The sequence below is a fragment of the Callospermophilus lateralis genome, chromosome 18, assembly GCF_048772815.1.
Source record: "Callospermophilus lateralis isolate mCalLat2 chromosome 18, mCalLat2.hap1, whole genome shotgun sequence".
In the NCBI taxonomy this organism is placed as follows: domain Eukaryota; kingdom Metazoa; phylum Chordata; class Mammalia; order Rodentia; family Sciuridae; genus Callospermophilus; species Callospermophilus lateralis.
Window position 1 is genome coordinate 49,183,308 of NC_135322.1, and position 19,135 is coordinate 49,202,442.

Genomic DNA, 19,135 nt, shown 5'->3' on the forward strand with positions numbered 1-19,135 from the left:
TAGTTGTTCCTAGCCATTAGTTTACTTCATAAGGGAGCACGTAGTTTTATCAGCAAGGGCTATCCTTGAAAGGGAGTTGTTTCTTGTACAAGATCAGGATGACACTGGTAATTGCCTATCTTTCTGATTTTACCATTTGTTAAAATGTGGATTCTGTTTACTGCACATACATCTCACTTGTCACTAATCAGACCAAAACAGGTTAGAACTAGAAAATAGAGGGCTACTAAATCTCTCCTAGCTTTATGTTTTTTGTTGTTGTTCTAATTAGTAATACTTGACAGTAGAATGCATTTTGACACATCATACATAAATGGAGTAAAATTTCTCATTTTCTGGTTGTACATGATATAGAGTTACTCAAGTCATGTAATCATATGTGCACATACAGTAATGATGTCCAATTCATTCTACTATCCTTCCTTAGCTGGCTTTTTTACTGCAAAAATTAGTAATACTTTTTATTCTTTTAACAACAAAAAAAAATCCATGACCATTGCTAGAATACATTAATGGCTAATAACTTTTTTAGGGACTCAAATCACATATCATGTTATATACTCATTTTATCCTCTAATTTTCCTCTACTGCACTTAATTGCAGTTGATAATTTTATATTGAATTGCTATTTTAATTTTATTTTCCACCTACCCCACTGGATCAGAAACTCCATGAAAAGCTTGTTCTCTTACATTATATCTATGGCACCAAGCATAGTGAGTTGGGCATAATAAAGGCTCAAAAAATATTTGTAGAATAAATGAAAAAATGAACAAGTAAATGCACAGAACAGAAGGATCATCAGCAAATATGTTCAGTTGATGCCTAACTAAATAATAAAAAGCCTTCAGAGAACTGGGACAGCATTCTTTTGCAAGTACCTCTGGCTTGTATAGTACATTCTGAGTGTACAATAGGTATGTGTAATGTTTAAAATGTGTGAATTTTACATACATTAATGTTTGTAAAATAATTCTAACACAGTGCTGTCAGATAATTGCTTAGGCACTTATGTGTTATCTAGTCTTTACAAAAACATTGTTGTACAATATTTCTCTGCTCACTTTACATATGAATTTACAGTAGAAAATACCTTGTCCTGGGTCCTAAAGATAGTAAGAGCATCATAACATTTTTTATTCAGTCCTGGAGATATAACCCAGGGCTTCTTGCATGCTAGGCAGGTGCTCTACCAGTGAGCTGTATTCTCAGTTCCAAGAATGGGAATTTGATCACATTTCTTCAATTCTGTTTAAGTTAATAGGTAGACATTGTGTCATTGAAAATTATAAGTATTTTTTTTTAAACCCTGCTAACAATGACAAAGGATGTAGAGTAAGGTATCCAGAAGGGCTCAGTCCAGGTCTGGTATGGCACTTATACTATCAGAGACCCCAGAGTCTTTTCATCTTCCTTCTCTATTGTGCCCAGCAAATGACTACATCCTCTTTATTATGTTTGCACAGGTAGCTGCTGCATCTGTGAGAATTACATCAATTCCCAAGAAGGGATGGTGAAATGTCTCCTAAATAACTTGCTTGGAAGCCACATTAGGTGACTTGTGCTTATGATCTCATTGACTAGAAACAAAATACATGGCCACCCCTCGTTCCAAAGATTCTAGGAAAGTCAATATTGATGGGTTTTGATGTTGTTTTGGTTCTTTTAGTTTCTTCAGGTTTGCCATTGAAAATCCTAACACATCTTCAAAAAGTATATGACTACAAGGTTGAAAATCCTGTGCTGTATGTACAGTGAGGGATTTTGTTTGTTTGTTAAGTTAGAAGGTATTGTGTGGTTAGGTTGTGCCTTAGAAGACGTGCATTGGTTTCTGTGGTGAGTGGTTGGAGTAACAGAATAGAAACAGAATAGATCATTTAGAATACCTTTGCAGTAATCCAGCTAAGGGCTTTTAGTTTCCCAAACTAAGGAAATGTTTGTAAGAATAGAAAGGAGATTCATGCTGGAGTTGTGGCTCAGTGGTAGAGCACTTGCCTAGTATGTGTGAGGCATTGGGTTCGATTCTCAGCACTGCAGATAAATAAATGAATAAAATAAAGGTCCAGCAACATTTTTTTAAAATTCTTTTAATAATGGAAAGGAAATTAAAGATTCCAAAAATGTAGGACTCAATGGTGATGGTTAATTGTCTCTGTGGAAACTAGAAGAGGGTGAAGAATTAAAGATGGCTCAGATTCCTAGTTGAATTGAATGAATGGTGCTACCAGCTGAGACTAAAGAAGAATAAAGGAGAAAGTTTATAAAGTGCTTTTTTATGACAAAATGAGTTTGAAATATCTGGATTTTTTCATGTGTTGATTTTTAGTCACTGGGAAAAAATTAGGATGCTATATTATATGTTATTTATTGATAATTTCCCTTAGAAATATATTTGGTTTTTGTTTTCTAGAAGTTTCTGGCATTTTATAGTCAGTTTTATATATATATATATATATATATATATATACACACACACATACATATATATATATATATATATATATATATATTTCTGGCTTTTGTGTCATAGTTAGGGCCTTATTTCAAATGAGAAATATTTTTTTTTTCCTTGTACTTCTATGGTTTAAATATTGACAGGAATTTCATTTTGATGAGTAAGAAAAATGAAGGGAAAAAAAGGGAAGGGCTTTTCAATTGTTTGAATACAATTAAACATGACTACTATTTCCAGCATGTATTACAAAACATGAAAATATACTATACTGAATTTTTCTCTTAAAAGTACTCCCAAAATTTATTTATTTATTTATTTATTTTGGTGTTGATATCTTGAGAAGTACTTTACTTTTTGTTTCCTTCAAAAAATAAAACATCCCCAAATTTTAAAAATTTATTATAAATTTAAATAGTTATTTCACATATATTCTGACAGCAGGAGGATGCATTAGCACAACAGGCCTTTGAAGAGGCTCGGAGAAGGACACGTGAATTTGAAGATAGAGACAGGTCACATCGGGAGGAAATGGAGGTGAGAGTTTCACAGCTGCTGGCAGTAACTGGTTAGTACTTTCCCCAAAACTCTCAGGCTGTTTGTGATATATGTGCATGATATTTTTTAATGATTTAATTTTGACTTTCAATTTAAAAATTGTACTTGCTTATTCTGTTTGTTAAATGAAATTGCTAAAAAGAAACGTATTCTAATTTTAAGGTTGTATGTGAATTCCTCATTTATTGTTTTTCATAAAAATTATTTATTACAATAAGGTATATTTTCCTCTTAATTCATCAATCTAAATATTTTTGAGATTATTTGTAAAAATTACCAATGTTAACATAGAACATTATTATTTTGGGTTACTGGGGATTTAACCCTACAGCACTTTACCATGGAGCTATATTCCCCAGCCCTTTTATTTTTAATATTGAGATGTGGTCTCACTATGTTGCCTAGGGCCTCAATAAGTTGCTGAGGCTGGCCTTGAACTTGTAATTCTCTTGTCTCTACCTCCGAAGTTATTGGGATTATAGGTATATGCCACCACACCCAGCAAATTTAATAATTTTCAAACTACTCAAAGAATAGAATTAAGAAACTTCTTCTTAACATTTTTTTATTACAGAATAAAATACAGGAAAGTGTGTTATGCAGTTTTAAAGTTTGGTATCTTTGTTGGCATGGACATATATTTTTTTTCCTATATAAAATTGGAGCCTGCTTTAAGCAGATCTGAATTATAAGAAGTAAAAGAATACATAAATGGTTGTATGAGTAACATAGTCACAGAAAGGTGAAGTTATTAAAAATAAACTAAAAATTCTTTAAAAATATATTTGAACAAAATAAAAATAAGAACTAGTGTGTTTTAAAAATGTTCTCGGAGGTTAATATCTGTCATTCTTCCAGTTTATAAACTTAGTATCAACATGAACATTTCCTACAAGAAGAAATAGAGTTAGCATGGACACAATACCTTTGTAATACCTTTATTTTATTTGTTTATTTTGTGGTGCTGAGGATCAAACCCAGTGCCCCAGCCCAGCATGTGTTCATTTTTAATTAGGTCTATTAAAGCATTCATTTTATCAAATATGGTAATCTCTTTATTAAAATTTAATTATAGTATATCAACTAAATAGAATCATTTCCAGCCATGGAAAACAAATGTTTTGTACCTAAGGGAATCAAATTTATAATTACAGAAGGTAAATGGTGGTTACCAGGAGAAATGGGGAATGACTATTAAATGGGTATAGAGTTTCAATTTTATAAGATCAATCTGTTCTAGAGATGAAACATACTACAGTGTCACTACTGAACTGAGTGCTCAAAAATGGTTAAGATGGTAAATTTTATGTTATATATTTTTACCACAGTTTTTAAAGTTTTAAAATCAGTGTTACATAATACAGAAAATTTATAGGTTTTTTTTCCAAGCGCAAAATTATATATACAATATCATTTAATGTAAAAGTGTGTATGTGCGCATGCACACATGTGCATGTTTACAAAGATAGTGTTAAGAGCCTAGACTAGAGCCAAACTGAGTTCTGAATCTAGTTGTACCACTTACTTTGTCACATTGGACTAATAACTTCACCTTTCTGTGACTATGTTACTCATATATAAAACAGGGTTATAATGAGCCTGTCTTCTAGGGTCATTGTGAAGATTAAATAAGTAAATACATGGGAAAGCACTTGTAGAGCATATGGCACTGACTAGATGTCAGCAGCTGTAATTGTTACTAGGTCCTTTTGTGTGGTGTTACAATATATCCGCTTAGAATAAATTTAAAAATAAAACCTATTCAGTGGTTAGTGTATGAAATAGATTCAGCATCTTTTAACGATTGATAGTCCTTTGTAAATGAATTTATTTGTCTAACGAACTGATTACAACTAGGGATGTTCCCAAGAATACCTTTTTTTAGCTCGGAAAAGAAAACAGGAAGGATATATGTGACATACTTGTTTTCTCTTAAGATTTTACAAACTTCCATGCTACCTTTTTTATTTTTTATTTGTAAAATTAAGTTTTTAATGTATGATATGTATTTGTTGTCTTACACTTACCCTTTTTGCTTATGCTATTTGCAACTAGATGTAGAATATACTTGTCTACCATTTATCAAAGCACAGCTTAAATGTTATGTATGACTGTTCTTATTCATCTTCCAGTTTGTAGTTAGTGGAAACCATAGCACTACTTATTTCTGTTAGTATTCTTATGGATAGTATGTTGAAACAATTATAAATATGCCTGACCTCCACTTAATTGAGATCCCATAGATAGAGCCCCTAATTTTTGTGTTCCTCACATTTATTCACCACAGTGTTTTTACATTGTGTTTAGTTGATAAATGAACATCTTCAGAAAAGTCCTATCCTGCCTGAGAACTAGAATTGTAGGATAGTTTGTGGGATAAAGTATATGATACATATTAATGGTGAAAATATTTTAAATATTTATAATTTGTTGGTTTATATAAATTAGTTAAATAAGTAATAAAGTAATGAGCCCCAACAGTGTTGTGCTGGATTCTGTATTAGGAACTGGAAATACATAGGTTCAAAATGCAGGGCTTCTGTCCTTGAGTATCATTCTTGTGGGAAAAATTAGTGTGTAAACAGATAATTGTGTCCTTTAGCAGCCTGCATATATAATGGTGGGTTCAAAGGGGACTGCAACAGTGTAAAGGAAGGAGGAACATTTAAGTTGGCTTTTGCTTGGAAGATTCAACGGAGAATACACTTGCAGGGATTTAAAGGAAGAGTTTGGGTTTGCCAGTTGGACAGACTGGGGAAAACTTTCCAGACAGGAGGAGCACTATCTTATTCTCATGAAGGAATAAGGGAGCTTACTAAGTCAGAGCATGGTCAGTCTTTCTGGAACCAGCTACCATGACCTTAAATTAATGTATTTGAAGAATAACTATGTGATAATTAATAAAACAATTATTTTGGAAGTTTTTAACTTGTTTGGTTTTTCTAATTTATAATATTGTTACTTGAAAAAATGTTTGATTCTCTTCTTGGAGCTTATCTGTGTCTGTGAACAAAAACTGTTAACAGAGGAGCCAAGTAATTTGTTGCTGAGATTTTTTTATTATTTTATTTTATCTTTTTTTTTTTTTTTTTTTTTTTGGTCAGTGACAGTGAGCATAGTCTTTGTAGTCAGACCTCATTTACATTTCTGCTCCATCACTTGCCAGTCTCTCTTAAGGCCCAGTTTTCTCATAGAAATTGTTGTGAGAATTAAATAGAAAAATGCTTGTAAAGCACTTAGTGTGGTTCTTGGTATGTGTATGCCTACAGTAAATAATATCTCTAAAGTACTTCTTCAGTGCTAAAAGCTCTACCACAGTGCTGGTTCCAGTTAATTGAATTATCTGGCTAGCAAGAACATCCTTTTAGTTCTCTTAAGTGTTTCAGGGCACTTTCTCTGCATTATGACTAGAGCATAGAGAAAGTTAAATTTTCATCAATGATTTAGATCTTATAATTCCTTACAGCAGTAATGTGAAATATCAGTTCTTGTAGAGAGCTGTCATCTAGGAGATTGGGCTGGAATCTGTCTCCAGAGTATGCACTGTAGGGAGGTTTGAGGTTTGCATGCCTTTTGGTACTTTGTTTGTATATGCTTTCTTCATTTCTTTCTTTATTGCTATTTTACCCATAAACTTTTTTTTTTTTTTTTGGTGGTGCTGGGGATTATACTGAGAGCCTCGTACATACTTGGCAAGCATTCCGCCACTGAGCCCCATCCCTAGCCCCTCATAAACACTTCTGTTTTATTAATTTTTTTTTTAGTCGTTGACAGACCTTTATTTTTATTTATTTACATTTAGTTCTGATAATCGAACCCAGAGCCTCACACATGCCAGGCAAGTGCTCTACCACTGAGCCCCAGCCCCAGCCCCTCATAAACACTTCTTAAGGTCAGCTTATATTCTTGCAGTTTATCTTCTTTTTCCTAAAAGAACAGTGGAGAAAAATGTTTTTCTCCTGTAATTAAACATCTTTAGGGATTAAAGTATCACCTTATCTATCATTCTTAACTATAATTGATGAAAGCAAGACTCTCAGAAAAATTAATTGACTTGCTCTCTTTCAAATAGTTAGTTAGTAGAAGAAAATGTGAGGACTTTGGGCTGGGGATGTGGCTCAAGCGGTAGCGCGCTCGCCTGGCATGCGTGCAGCCCGGGTTCGATCCTCAGCACCACATACAAACAAAGATGTTGTGTCTGCCGAAAACTAAAAAATAAATGTCAAAATTCTCTCCCTCTCATTCTCTCTCTCTCTCTCTCTCTCTCTAAAAAAAAAAAAAAAAGAAAATGTGAGGACTTAAACCATAGTTTTCTAACTAGGAGGTCTCTACAAATACAGCCTAGCAGTGGGAAATTAATTTCCACACCACCCATAAAGATGATTAGGCTGAAAAAGCAAAATCTGCCAGGAGAGGTTAAAAACCATTTTGCCTGGAATAGAAAAGGCTGAAGCAGAAAAGAATAATATTGGTTCTAGTGGGTGGTCCTGATGGCTGACTGGAGACAAGGACCAGAGAACACTGGTAACTCCTGGGTGGCAGTAACCCAGTAAATGGTCTTTGGAAGCCTAATATTCTGGCAACACAGAGGTTTAAGGATGTCTGCCACTGTTTGAATAACTTCTGAGACCTACAGCCCTGTCATGTTAAACTTGTAATGGTGCAACTCATGAGCATAATGTATGTGTAAAGTTAAGGTTTTAATAGTTCGAAGCAGAACTCTAAGTGGTTGGTGGTTCAGGGGTTTGGATTTTCACCGGTGTCTTTTAACCTAAAAATCAGTTATTAAATTCCATTGGCATGTTTCAAAACTTTACAGATGATAAAATGGAAAATTTTCTAATCACCATTCCTGGTGGAATTAGCATTTTCTTTTTCTAGGTTTTAAGGAAAAGATTATTTCAGTAGTATAGTATCTTCTTCACCTTTCAGAGGTAATGGCAGATTATTATTAATTTGGATGATGAAAGACTATAGTGAAATGAAGAAACATAATAACCTTGCCCAAATCACTGGTGTGCAATAAAATGATGTGCAAAAGATACAACATACTGCATATAATATCTTACCCTGTGGATATTTTTAAAAGGAATATATTTATTTGAATATGCATAGTTGTACTGTAGTAGGGTACATAAGACAGTGATACTGTAGCCAGGCATGGTGCACATACATAATCCTGCTTCAGAAGGATTATAAGTTCAAAACCATTTAGAAGGTCCTAAACAATTTAGCGAGACCCTGTAAGAACATTTGTTCTTAGTATTAACACATAATAATGAAAAACAGAAGATTCTTAAATATTCTGTCTGTAAACTGGCATATAGGCTATTTTTTTTTAATGTGAAACCATTCTGTTTTGTTGATGTTGTTGTTGTCCTGAACCAGGTATTGAACTCAGAGGCACTCAACCACTGAGCCACATCCCTAGCTCTTTTGTATTTTATTTAGAGACAGGATGTCACTGAGTTGCTTAGGGCCTTACTGAGTTGCTAAGGCTGGGTTTCAACATGTTATCCTCCTGCCTCAGCCTCTCGAGCTGCTGGAATTACAGGTGTGTGCCACTGTGCCCAGCCTGTGTATATTTTTAAAAGGAATATATGTGAAATTTTATACAGAGCCCCATTTTATTAAATAGATAAAAGGGTCATAACTCTGGATGAAGCAGAGGTAAGGGTTATTCTGATCTTCCTTTGGGGTTCCTGGAGTTTTTTAAGGAACCCTGTAGGTGGCAGAGGTAACTTTGAGGGCCTTTGATGTGGTAGAATAAACATAAGGTTTGTAATGGATTGCTAACTTTACTATTTTGCCATGTGACTGACATTGGGAAAGTTGCTATTCCTTCAACCTCATTTATGAAACCTACCTCAACAATTGTTGCTAGCTCAGTACCTGGTGCTTAAGAATGGCGGCTTAGTGAAAGGTAATGTCTTCACCCCTTCACCCACTTTCTATGCTTATGACTCCAAACATATCTTCAGTAGCAGTAAAAGTAGGCATATCCTAACTTCAGACTATGAAACTCAAAAATATCATTTTGCCAAGCTGTTTTGATACTCATAGTTGTTTTGTTTTGGTTTGGTTGGTCAGTGAGTTTGTTTTTTGAAACAACCAAAAATTTTTATTTTTTCTTGGTTCTTTGGGGGACTGAGTTAGCTGTTACTCCAGGGTTGAGCAGTGACTAGGAAGGGATACCTTCTGGAAACATACAGTTTGGGTTTTGTTTGTTTGTTTTATGGTACTAGGGATCAAACCCAAGGCCTTATGCATGCAAGGCAAGCACTCTACCAACTGAGCTATATCCCCAGCACCATAGTTGGGGTTTTAAAAAAATTTTTGTTCTAATTAGTAGAATACATTTGACACATCATACATAAATGGAGTATAACTTCTCATTGTACCTGATGGAGAATCACACCAGTCGTGTAATCATATATGCACATGGGGTAATAGTGTCCAATTCATTCTACTGTCCTTACTATCCCCATACCCACTCCCTTCACTCTCTCCTTCCTAATCCAAAGTAACTATTTTTTCCTAGCCACTACCCCCCACCATATAGTTCTTGATCTGGGTGTTAGTTATGTGGGCTATGTTCACTTTGCAAATTCACTGTTATATACTTAATTTGTCATTTTCTGTACTTTAGTGTTCCCCATTGGTGTCTATATATAGAAGTAGCCCAGTGCCTTTTCTTTTTTTGGTTTTTGTGAAGGAAGAAGAAGGTTAATAGTATTGTGACAAACCTAGTGCTTTATCATAGATGAATTAGATGCCTCTCTTGTCTGTTTGATGGCAGCTTGTATACTGTTTCGAGAGACTACCTTCAGCTTGATTGAACTCTTGACCTAAAATGTTATGTTGCACTGTTGGCAGTTGATTAGCTCCAAGGTGATAGGGTGCTGAAAGAGATTTTTTTTTTTTATCATTATCTAGAAAATGCTTTCATTGGGTTAAATTATAAAGTGTTAGCAAATAAATGGTTGTTTTTAATGTCAGAGAATGGGTAAATAAATATGTTCTATAAGGAGTTTTAATACAACTCAGCAAATCATAGGATAATTTTATGTGCAGACTATTTGGAAATAGAAAAACATAAAACACTTTATGTGGGTTTTGTATTTGTGTTTTGCATGTTTTCGAAGCCTTCGATTCTGTGTGGTCCAAGAAAAAAAAATTTCAGCCTTTATTTACTTTAAATTCCGAAGACTTTGCTTTTCAAATCATTTAACTCTACACATACTCACTCTTGTGTAAGAAAAACATCAACATCAGAATATATCTGTACTGGACTTTCTTGGGACATGTTTTGGGAAAATGCAAATGAGCGTGAACTGGAAATAAGAAAGACTGAGAATGAGAGGTGGAAGAAGATAATTGAGGTAGGAAGAAGGAAGAGGTGTGTTCTTCTAGTTTTGATTTGCTTTTATCATAGGAAGGATAAATGTTTTCTTTTACAACTTAGTTTATAAAAATTACTCTATCTGCAGGATGTGTTTGTTGTTCTAAGCATTTAGAATGTTATTTTAAAAGTTCACAAGGTAAATTGGGAAGTGATGAGCAATTTTAACAGTGTCAGCACAGGTGCATACTGTGCTAGGTGCTATACATTTTAATTTTTGCTGTATACTTGATTCTTTTTTTTTTTTTTTTAACCCCTCCATACTGGGATTTGAACCTCTTGGTGCTTTATGACTGAGCTACATCCCTATCCCTATTTGGTATTTTTTGTTGTTGTTGTTGTTGTTGTTTTTTTAGTTATACATGAACACAATATCTTTATTTATTTATTTATTTATTTATTTATTGGTAATGTGGTGCTGAGGATTGAATGTAGTGCCTCACAAGCACTGTGCCACTGAGCCCACACCCCCAGCTACCTATTTTCTTTTTCTTTTATTTTTTTAAAGAGAGGAGAAAGGGAGAGAGAGAGAGAGAATTTTTTACTATTTATTTTTCAGTTTTTGGTGGACACAACATCTTTATTTTATTTTTATGTGGTGCTGAGGATCGAACCCAGCGCCCCACGCATGCCAGGAGAGCATGTTACCACTTGAGCCACATCCCCAGCCCCTTTCTTTTTATTTTAAGAAAGGGTCTCACTAAGTTGATGAGTCTGGCCTTGAACTTGTGAACCTCTTGTCTGCGCCTCCTGAGCTGCTGGGATTACAGGTGTGGTCCATTGCACCTGAGTGAATCTCTGTTTTTGAAGAACTGAGGCTAAGAAATGTGAGAATAGAAATTAAGAGAGGATAAGAAATATGCCTAAGGTCACATTTTTATAAAAAATATGATAGTGTAAAAAATATATATATATGGCTATTTCTGTGTAGCCATGACCAGTAGAGAAACCTCTAACTGCCGGGGACTGTTCCTTGTCGCTTGTTTGGAGTCATCCAATTATTATTAATATAATTTGAAAATTACTCTTACCCAAGACAAAAGCTGAACTATTCTTTTCCCAAAGTATTATTGGTAGGTTAGTAGTGATTTATAAATACGTAATTAGGATTGATTTTTCTCGGTGTTTCTTCATTGCTCAGCCCCTTTCTAACCTTCATTGACTGAAACCAGATGCTTATATCACCATCTCTGATTCTGCAGAATTGATCTGTCCTTATACATAGCATTGATTCTGTATGGAACATAATTGTTTTTTTGAGGCATATGCATCCATAGCTCTTTTAGTCTGGGATTGTGCTCCATAACTTTAAGTATTTAATTGAAAAGAATGTGCTAATATTTAGTCATTGTGTGTCTGCTAACAAAAAAATAGTTAAAATCTGCTAGAGGAATACATCAAATTTTAAGGAAAATCAAAGATGTGAGTGTTGGATTTTGTTCGAAAGTAAATAAGGAGGCTGTCATTTTTGTTTAAACAACAAAACCCTCTTAAAAGATGACACAGCTGGAGCTTCTGACAAAACTTGATCTCAGAGCTGGGGGTATAGCTCAGTGGTAGATGCATGCTCAGCATACACAAGGCTCTGGGTTCAGTTCCCAGTGCCTAAATATAAAAGCAACAAACTTGATCTTACAGTACAAATGTGATTTGTTGAGATCTTGTTTTGAAGGTCCAAGATGTTTCTTCTCTAATAAAATAACTGTTTTAGATCTTAAGAATTTGATTTCTGGTAGTTTTCAAAAATGACACAGACAATGGAGAATTAGTAGGTATTAATATACAGTTCCATTTAGGTAAAGATATTATACAGGTAGTTGCAGATAGCCTCTGCTGCTGGATTAGTTTATAACAGTTGTCTGAGAAAAAAATATCCGGGTGAAACATGATGGTGGCTTTGACTAGGGTGAGAATGTTAAAGAGAGTCAGAAGTGGTTAGGTTATGGATGCATTTAAAGGTAGAGCCATCACAATACACTTTTGGGGCCTACCATAGTGACACATGCTGAGGCTGAAGCAGGAAGATCACAAATTAAAGGCCAACTTCAGTAGGTTAGTGAGACTCTCTCAAAAAAAAATTTATAAAATGACTGAGGATATATGTAACTCTATAGTAGAATGCCCCTGGTTTCAGTCCCCAGTATTTAGAAAACAAACAAACAAAAAAGAATTCACTCTTGGGTATGAAAGAAAGACATGTTAGGAGTTTAACAGTAAAATGGTGTTGCCATTATCTACCATAGGAAAACTTGTGTTGGAGGAACCAACTTCTGTATACAAATAGATATCTGTACTTGGCCAGCATTTGGAAGCACTCAAGAAAGCTTGTAGAAAAACTCCCATTAGAATTTGTGAAAGAGACTGAAATAAAAGGTTGCATGTAGATAAAAGGAGCACTATGTTATATATTACAGAGTATGTCATGCATAGTGACATTTATAAGTGTTCTCTATTAGGCAGTTTGCCATAGATGGTTTAAGTAGGGTGTTCATTCATTCCGCAGTGAACCTTGAAATCCTCAGTGTTTATAATTGTCAAGCCTCTTGATTGTTAAATATTTTATAAAGATACTTCTGGGTATTATAAGCATACAAGATTTTCATTTTTACTTATGAGACAAATTTTATTCATAGTAATTCTGAATTTTAATTCTTAAGGTAGAGATCTGTAAAATTTACTTCAGAGATGGGATTGTTATATTTTACAGTTGTGTAATCAATAGACGATTTACTTTTCTGTGACTCCATTTCTTTATCTGTGAAATGGGGGAAAATAATAGCACATATATCTTACCATTGACAGGAGGGATTAAATTAGTTCTTTCATGGAGAGTACTCAACAGGGCTTTGCATATAGTTAGGGCTCAATAAATGTCAACTATTGCTAAAAGGAAAAGTTTGTTTCTAAGGTTATTGGCTGTGCTGATATGTTAGTTAAACCCTCTAATTCCTGAACTGAAACAGATTCTTTATTCTTTTATTCATAGTACATATTTATGATAATACTCTTTTGAAAATAAAATGGTCTTTACTCTTGACTTTTAAAGAAATTTAGCAAAATATGTCATATGTAATTTTAATTGTTCTTTTGCCAGATACTGATTGAAAAGTTTTTTGGGAAATTTTCTTATATGTAACTGGCTTATGTTTTATATCTCATATTTTATATATCTGGCATTTGGATTTTAAATCACTTTCTAACCCCAAATTACAATTTTGTCATTTCAGGCAAGAAGACAACAAGACCCTAGTCCTGGTTCCAATTTAGGTGGTGGTGATGATCTCAAACTTCGTTAATAGTAGCACAGCAAATGTGCTGCCCATCTTTACATACACATTGCTTCTAGTTGGCAGAAATAATTCATTATAAGACCAGAAACTGTGATAACTGGAGGTACTACGGTCTATTTCTCAAACCTAAGGCAGTAAAAAACATCACAAACTGCCATGGTTTTGCACTATGATTATAATACCTACATTTCTAATTTTTAAAGCATATAGCCAGTAATAATTTGAAATTTTTTTCTATGCAAGCTTACCTTGTTGGCATTATTTCAGTTGAAACTATCAATTTGTAAAGCTCTTTTTTCCTCCATTCTAATTTAAAGTTCATGTCATTTTAAAACAAATTTAAGTTTTTAATCCAAAGGGCTTTCTTTGATCAGTTGCTTTTTTTTTTTTTTTTTTTTATACTTTTAGATGTGTTGGTTACAGTTTCTTTTTAAATAGGCAGTCTTGATTTTTTTTCCTTCATTTCCTTTTGTTTTTATTGTCTATTGCATTTAAAAACTGTTGATACGTTTGCATTATTTACAAGCTAAAAACCTAGTAGCATAGAACTGTCTGCCACAGCCTTCTACCACAAAGTTTACAGTTGTTAAAGTTGCAGTATCCTTTTAAATGCTAATAATGAGCACCCTTTCTTTCCTTTTTAAACATAAAAAATTTAAATTTTATTAACTCTGTAATCTGCCCCAGGTGTGTTTTAGATTCAGCTTTGTAATCATGAGTTTGGGTGGAGATATTCTCCATAGATGATAACATTCTACTGAAATGCCTAAAGAAGTCACAGGCTGGCTTCTGTTTTATTCAGGGATTTTTTTTTTTTTTTTAATCAATCAAAAGGGATACTGGAGCTTCTTTATGTATGTAACAACATATTAAACTGGAGACAGTGATGAATCAGCTACAAAGGTAATATTGTATTAAAATCATGTTTAAGATAGCTGCTTTTATGTGTTTTATAGTGCATGCTTTTGTAAAAACAATACTGGGTAATGAAAGATTAGTCTTAGAAAATGTTCATCTGTGCAGAGGATACATTTTCTTTATTCTGGGGGAAAACATTCACAATTATATATGGTATTTTGCAAAAGGACTATTATTAGCACCTTTTGAGATGAATAGTTAAGAATATTTTTTAAATAGGCTTACTGTCAAATTGGGTGCAACTTTTTTTTTTTTAAATACAAGACTGGAAGAAAGTGCTGAGTCATTTGGCACAAACTTACGAATACTTTTCATGGTCATGTTCATTAAATGTTAGTACATTTCTGAATTTTTGCAAAAATGTATTTTATCATAACAAAATGGCATTATTTTGAAGAGTAGAAAAACTGACACACAATTCAGAAAATGAAATCTGAATAAGGTCATTGCATTTAAAAAGCATATAAATATACTTGATTGATGAAGGAGGTGTGATTTTCGATGTATATAGGTCTTTTAATTCATAAACAGATATCCTGTATCAGAATAAAAAATATTTGTTATATATTTGAAGTCATGCATGGTAAGGAGTGTGTTTAAATTGTTATAAACAATAATACATCATAAAAAACCATGCTGATCTTGTGTAACTAAGTACTATGAATGAATTTGGTTGGTATTTGGTGTTGTGCAGCTCACATGTTTACACACTCAGTGCCCTAATTTCCCCTGAGGGAATCGCCTTTTAAGTGATCCTTACAGTGGTGTTTTAAGGTTACTTTATCACAGAGCTCCTTGGTTTTTGACTTCTGCACTTCGTATTTTTTTAATAACATGATGATGGTACATTTTTCTCTATTGCTTCCAGCTAAGGGCTTTTAGTCCACCAGTATAAGATCAAATGTTAATAAATAAATGTTCCTGTTGCCATTCTTCTGTAAATACTGGATTTCCCCGTGTCGTTTAGTACTGTGTTGCTTCTGTCTGTCTTAATGCTGGCATTAAGATTATAAGCCCTTTTTCTCCAGTAGTTCAGGCCTTGAAAACTACTTTTTTTAAGTTATTGATGCAATTTGATATGTTTTCATAATCCATATTTAAGCAAAATTACATCATTGTATCAGCTTTTCTAAATTCATCTCCATCAAAACTTGCCTTAAGCTACCAGATTGCTTATGCCACCATTAGCCATATTGTGTGTTACATGTTTTACTTTCACAATAAACTTATGTGTAGTGAAAAATAGGTCTTGGCTCTTTATTGACATAATCTGATCATTTCTATCCCAGAGTTAGTTATGACATGAAAATTGATTCTATTGTTTGATCCTGCTTTTTGACTTATTGATTAAAAAAAAAGTAACAGTGACATCTAGTGGTCATTTCTTCTAATTCCAAAGAAGATTTCCCCACCAACTTCCTTTTTCCCCTCTGCCAGAAATAACAGCTTTTAAATTGTAGCGGTAAGGCTGGGTGTGGTGGCACACACCTGTAATCCCAGAACCTTGGGAGACTGAGGCAGGAGGATCTCAAGTACAAGACCAGCCTGGGCAACTTAGCCATACTGTCTCAAAATAAATAAAAAAGTGCGGGGATGTAGCTCAACACTAGAGCACTCCTGGGTTCATTCTTCAATATTGCAAAAAATAAAATAAAAATAAATGAAGTGATTTCAAATGAAATGTATATCATGGTTTTGCCCTTCCTATGAGGTATAACTATAAAGCAGTGACCCTTGAGGGGAATATTAAAAATAATACACACAGGGGCTGGGGTTGTGGCTCAAGCAATAGTGCGCCCGGGTTCCATCCTCAGCACCACATACATAAACAAAGATGTTGTGTCCGCCAATAACTAAAAAATTAATACACTAGTACTATCTTGCTAGTTTTAGGAATGTACACTAATTTTTATTGTGTTGGCATTATATCATATTCTTAGGACTTGTATTTTCTTAAACTATAAAAATAAGCCTTTTGCTTTAGAAATGTGACTTTCACTTGATCAATAATGAACACATTTACTTATTTATCAGATTTATTGCAAATAACCAAAGTACCTTTAAATGCTGAATCAAAACATTAAGGAAATTCCAACAAGTAGGATTCATATTCTGAGGCTTAACTTAAAAAACTGAGTAGTAACACCATGATTTTAGTTAGTATATCACTTGTAGAAACAGATATTAGGATATGCTTATTTTGGGTTGCTTTGTGACAAATACCTTATTTAATTTATGCTTCATTTGGCAATGGGGAGCTTTTCAAACTATAAGCTTTAATCCATTGCTGCATGTGAATATGAATAACACATTACCCAAAAATTTGGCAAATGAAAGCAAATATTGATTATCTCAGTTTTGCAGGTCAGCAATCTAGAAGTAGCTAAGTTCAGTAATTCTGGTTTTGGGTCTCAGGTTAGAGTTAACCCAGGCCACAGTCATCTGAATACTTAACTGGTTAAAAAATCCTCTTCCATCCCTACTGATGTGGTAATTGACTGCCCTCAGTTTCTGTCAGTGTGTTAGACAAATAATTTGGTTCCTTACTAAAAGTTAAGACAGAAACCTTCAATTCCTTGCCATGTGAGTCTCTCCGTGGCGCAGCTCATAATATGGCAATAGGCTTCCCCTAGGGCAAATGAACCAAGACATCATTTGTCTAATATGAAAACCACAGTCTTCTAAATAACTTAATCTTAGACTTCCCTAGGTTCTCATTAAAATTGAGTCATTATATCTGGCCCACACTCAAAGGGGAGGAGCATTAAGCATCTCCTGAAGGGAGAGATGTCAAAGAATTTGTGGACATGTTTTTTAAACCACCATAGCCATATTACCATACACATATATATACACACACACAAGTATTTACAAGACAACTTTGGTGTTTTAATCTTCAAAACATTTTTTAAACGTAATGTTATAATCTTTTAGAGGTAGATTTCAGAGAATGATTTCCCTTAGATACCATCAGCTCCTTTTCTTGCATCACCACCATCATTCATGGCATTTCAAAAATGTTCCAAAGTTCAAATGTTGGATGGAATCAATGATGGAAATTGCAGCTTTGTATGTTTACATATAGGATACTTCAAGTGACTCAGTTATTATTGTCCTTAGCAATCCCGGTGGTTCAGGATACTGAGGCAGGAGAATGGCGAGTTCAAAGTCAGCTTCAGCAACTTAGTGAGGTCGTGTCGCAAAATATAAAATGGGCTGGGGATGTGGCTCAGTGGGAGGAAAAATTTTGATTATAGGAGATAATATATATCCACACTTCTGGTATGGTACTGTGGCTATTGAGCACATGAAATATATCTAATACAATTGAACTGAATTTATTGTTTGTTAAACTTTAATGTAAAAATTGAGGTGGTGGGCTCGGGTTCTTGGCTCAGTGGTAGAGCACTTGCCTAGCACATGCAAGGCACTGGGTTTGATTCTCAGTACCACATAAAAATAAATAAATAAAAGTATTGTGTCCAATTATAACTAAAAATATATTAAAAAATAAAGATGTCCATCTATAATTAATAAAAAGTATTTTTCTGTTAAAACTTATTGTTTTAGGGAAACTACATTTCACTTCAACCTTCGCAAATTTAGTGCCCAAGTTGTGATGTGCTGTTAGTATAAAATATCAGATATCAAAGACTTAGTATATAAAAGAAAAAATAATCTCACTAGTTTTTTCACTAGTTTTTAATTTTGACTACATATAAAAATTATTTTTAATATACTGGTAATATTGGTATTTGATACATTGAGTTAAATACATTATTTAAATTTTTTTCATTTTAATGTGACTACTAGATAATCCTAAAGAAAATCTTATAAGTGAGTAAGTACATGGATCATTAAAATGGAAGGAAAAAATTATAATGGAAAATGTTGAGGCTCAATTGTTGTTAAAAAAATTAAAACAAAATATGAATTTTTATCTCCTAGGGTCATTTAAGGGAATTAATACATATCCATTGCCCAAAATAAACACGGTTGATGCTCCTCAGAGAAGCTACAGTCTGGCCCTAAAACTGATCGAAAGCAGTAAGAACCTTTTAAGTTATATTGGAAGTGTCGCCTGTTAGAGTATATCTATGATGGTCTGGGTGGGGGTGGGTGGGGAGAGAATGCTTTCCTGAGGAAATATGTGAGATCTGAAGGGTGGCAGACACAACACCTGGGAAAATTGACACAAGAATTATAGGACAATGGATGTGCAACTGATGTGATTCTGCAATCTGTATATGGGGTAAAAATAGGAGTTCATATCCCACTTCAATCAAAGTGTGAAATATGATATATCAAGAACTATGTAATGTTTTGAACAACCAACAATAAAAATCGATTTAAAAATAAATAAATAAATAAATAAAAGGTATCTCTACCCTCAAAAAAAAAAAAAAAAAGAATTATAGGAAACCAGCCAGTTTGAGAAACAGCATCAGAATATGATGACATGGTATTTGAAGGGGTTGCAGTAGTGAAATGAATCCAAAAGGGAGGGTTAGCAGA

The 19,135-nt window shown here is 33.8% G+C and overlaps 1 protein-coding gene across 5 annotated transcripts in view; it reads left to right on the plus strand.

The window, feature by feature from the left end:
• Cbfb (core-binding factor subunit beta) overlaps positions 1–15,867 on the plus strand; it is a 51,887-nt gene extending 36,020 nt beyond the window's left edge. For 2 of the 5 annotated variants that reach the window (XM_077105731.1, XM_077105732.1), the window contains 2 exons: positions 2,894–3,020; positions 13,640–15,867. In XM_077105731.1, coding sequence (XP_076961846.1) covers positions 2,894–3,020; positions 13,640–13,662 — 150 coding nt within the window. In that variant the 3' untranslated portion in view covers positions 13,663–15,867. The remainder of the gene's footprint in view (positions 1–2,893; positions 3,021–13,639) is intronic. The other 3 variants (XM_076838223.2, XM_076838222.2, XM_077105730.1) reach the window with 2 other exon arrangements.
• The last annotated feature ends 3,268 nt before the right edge of the window (positions 15,868–19,135 follow it).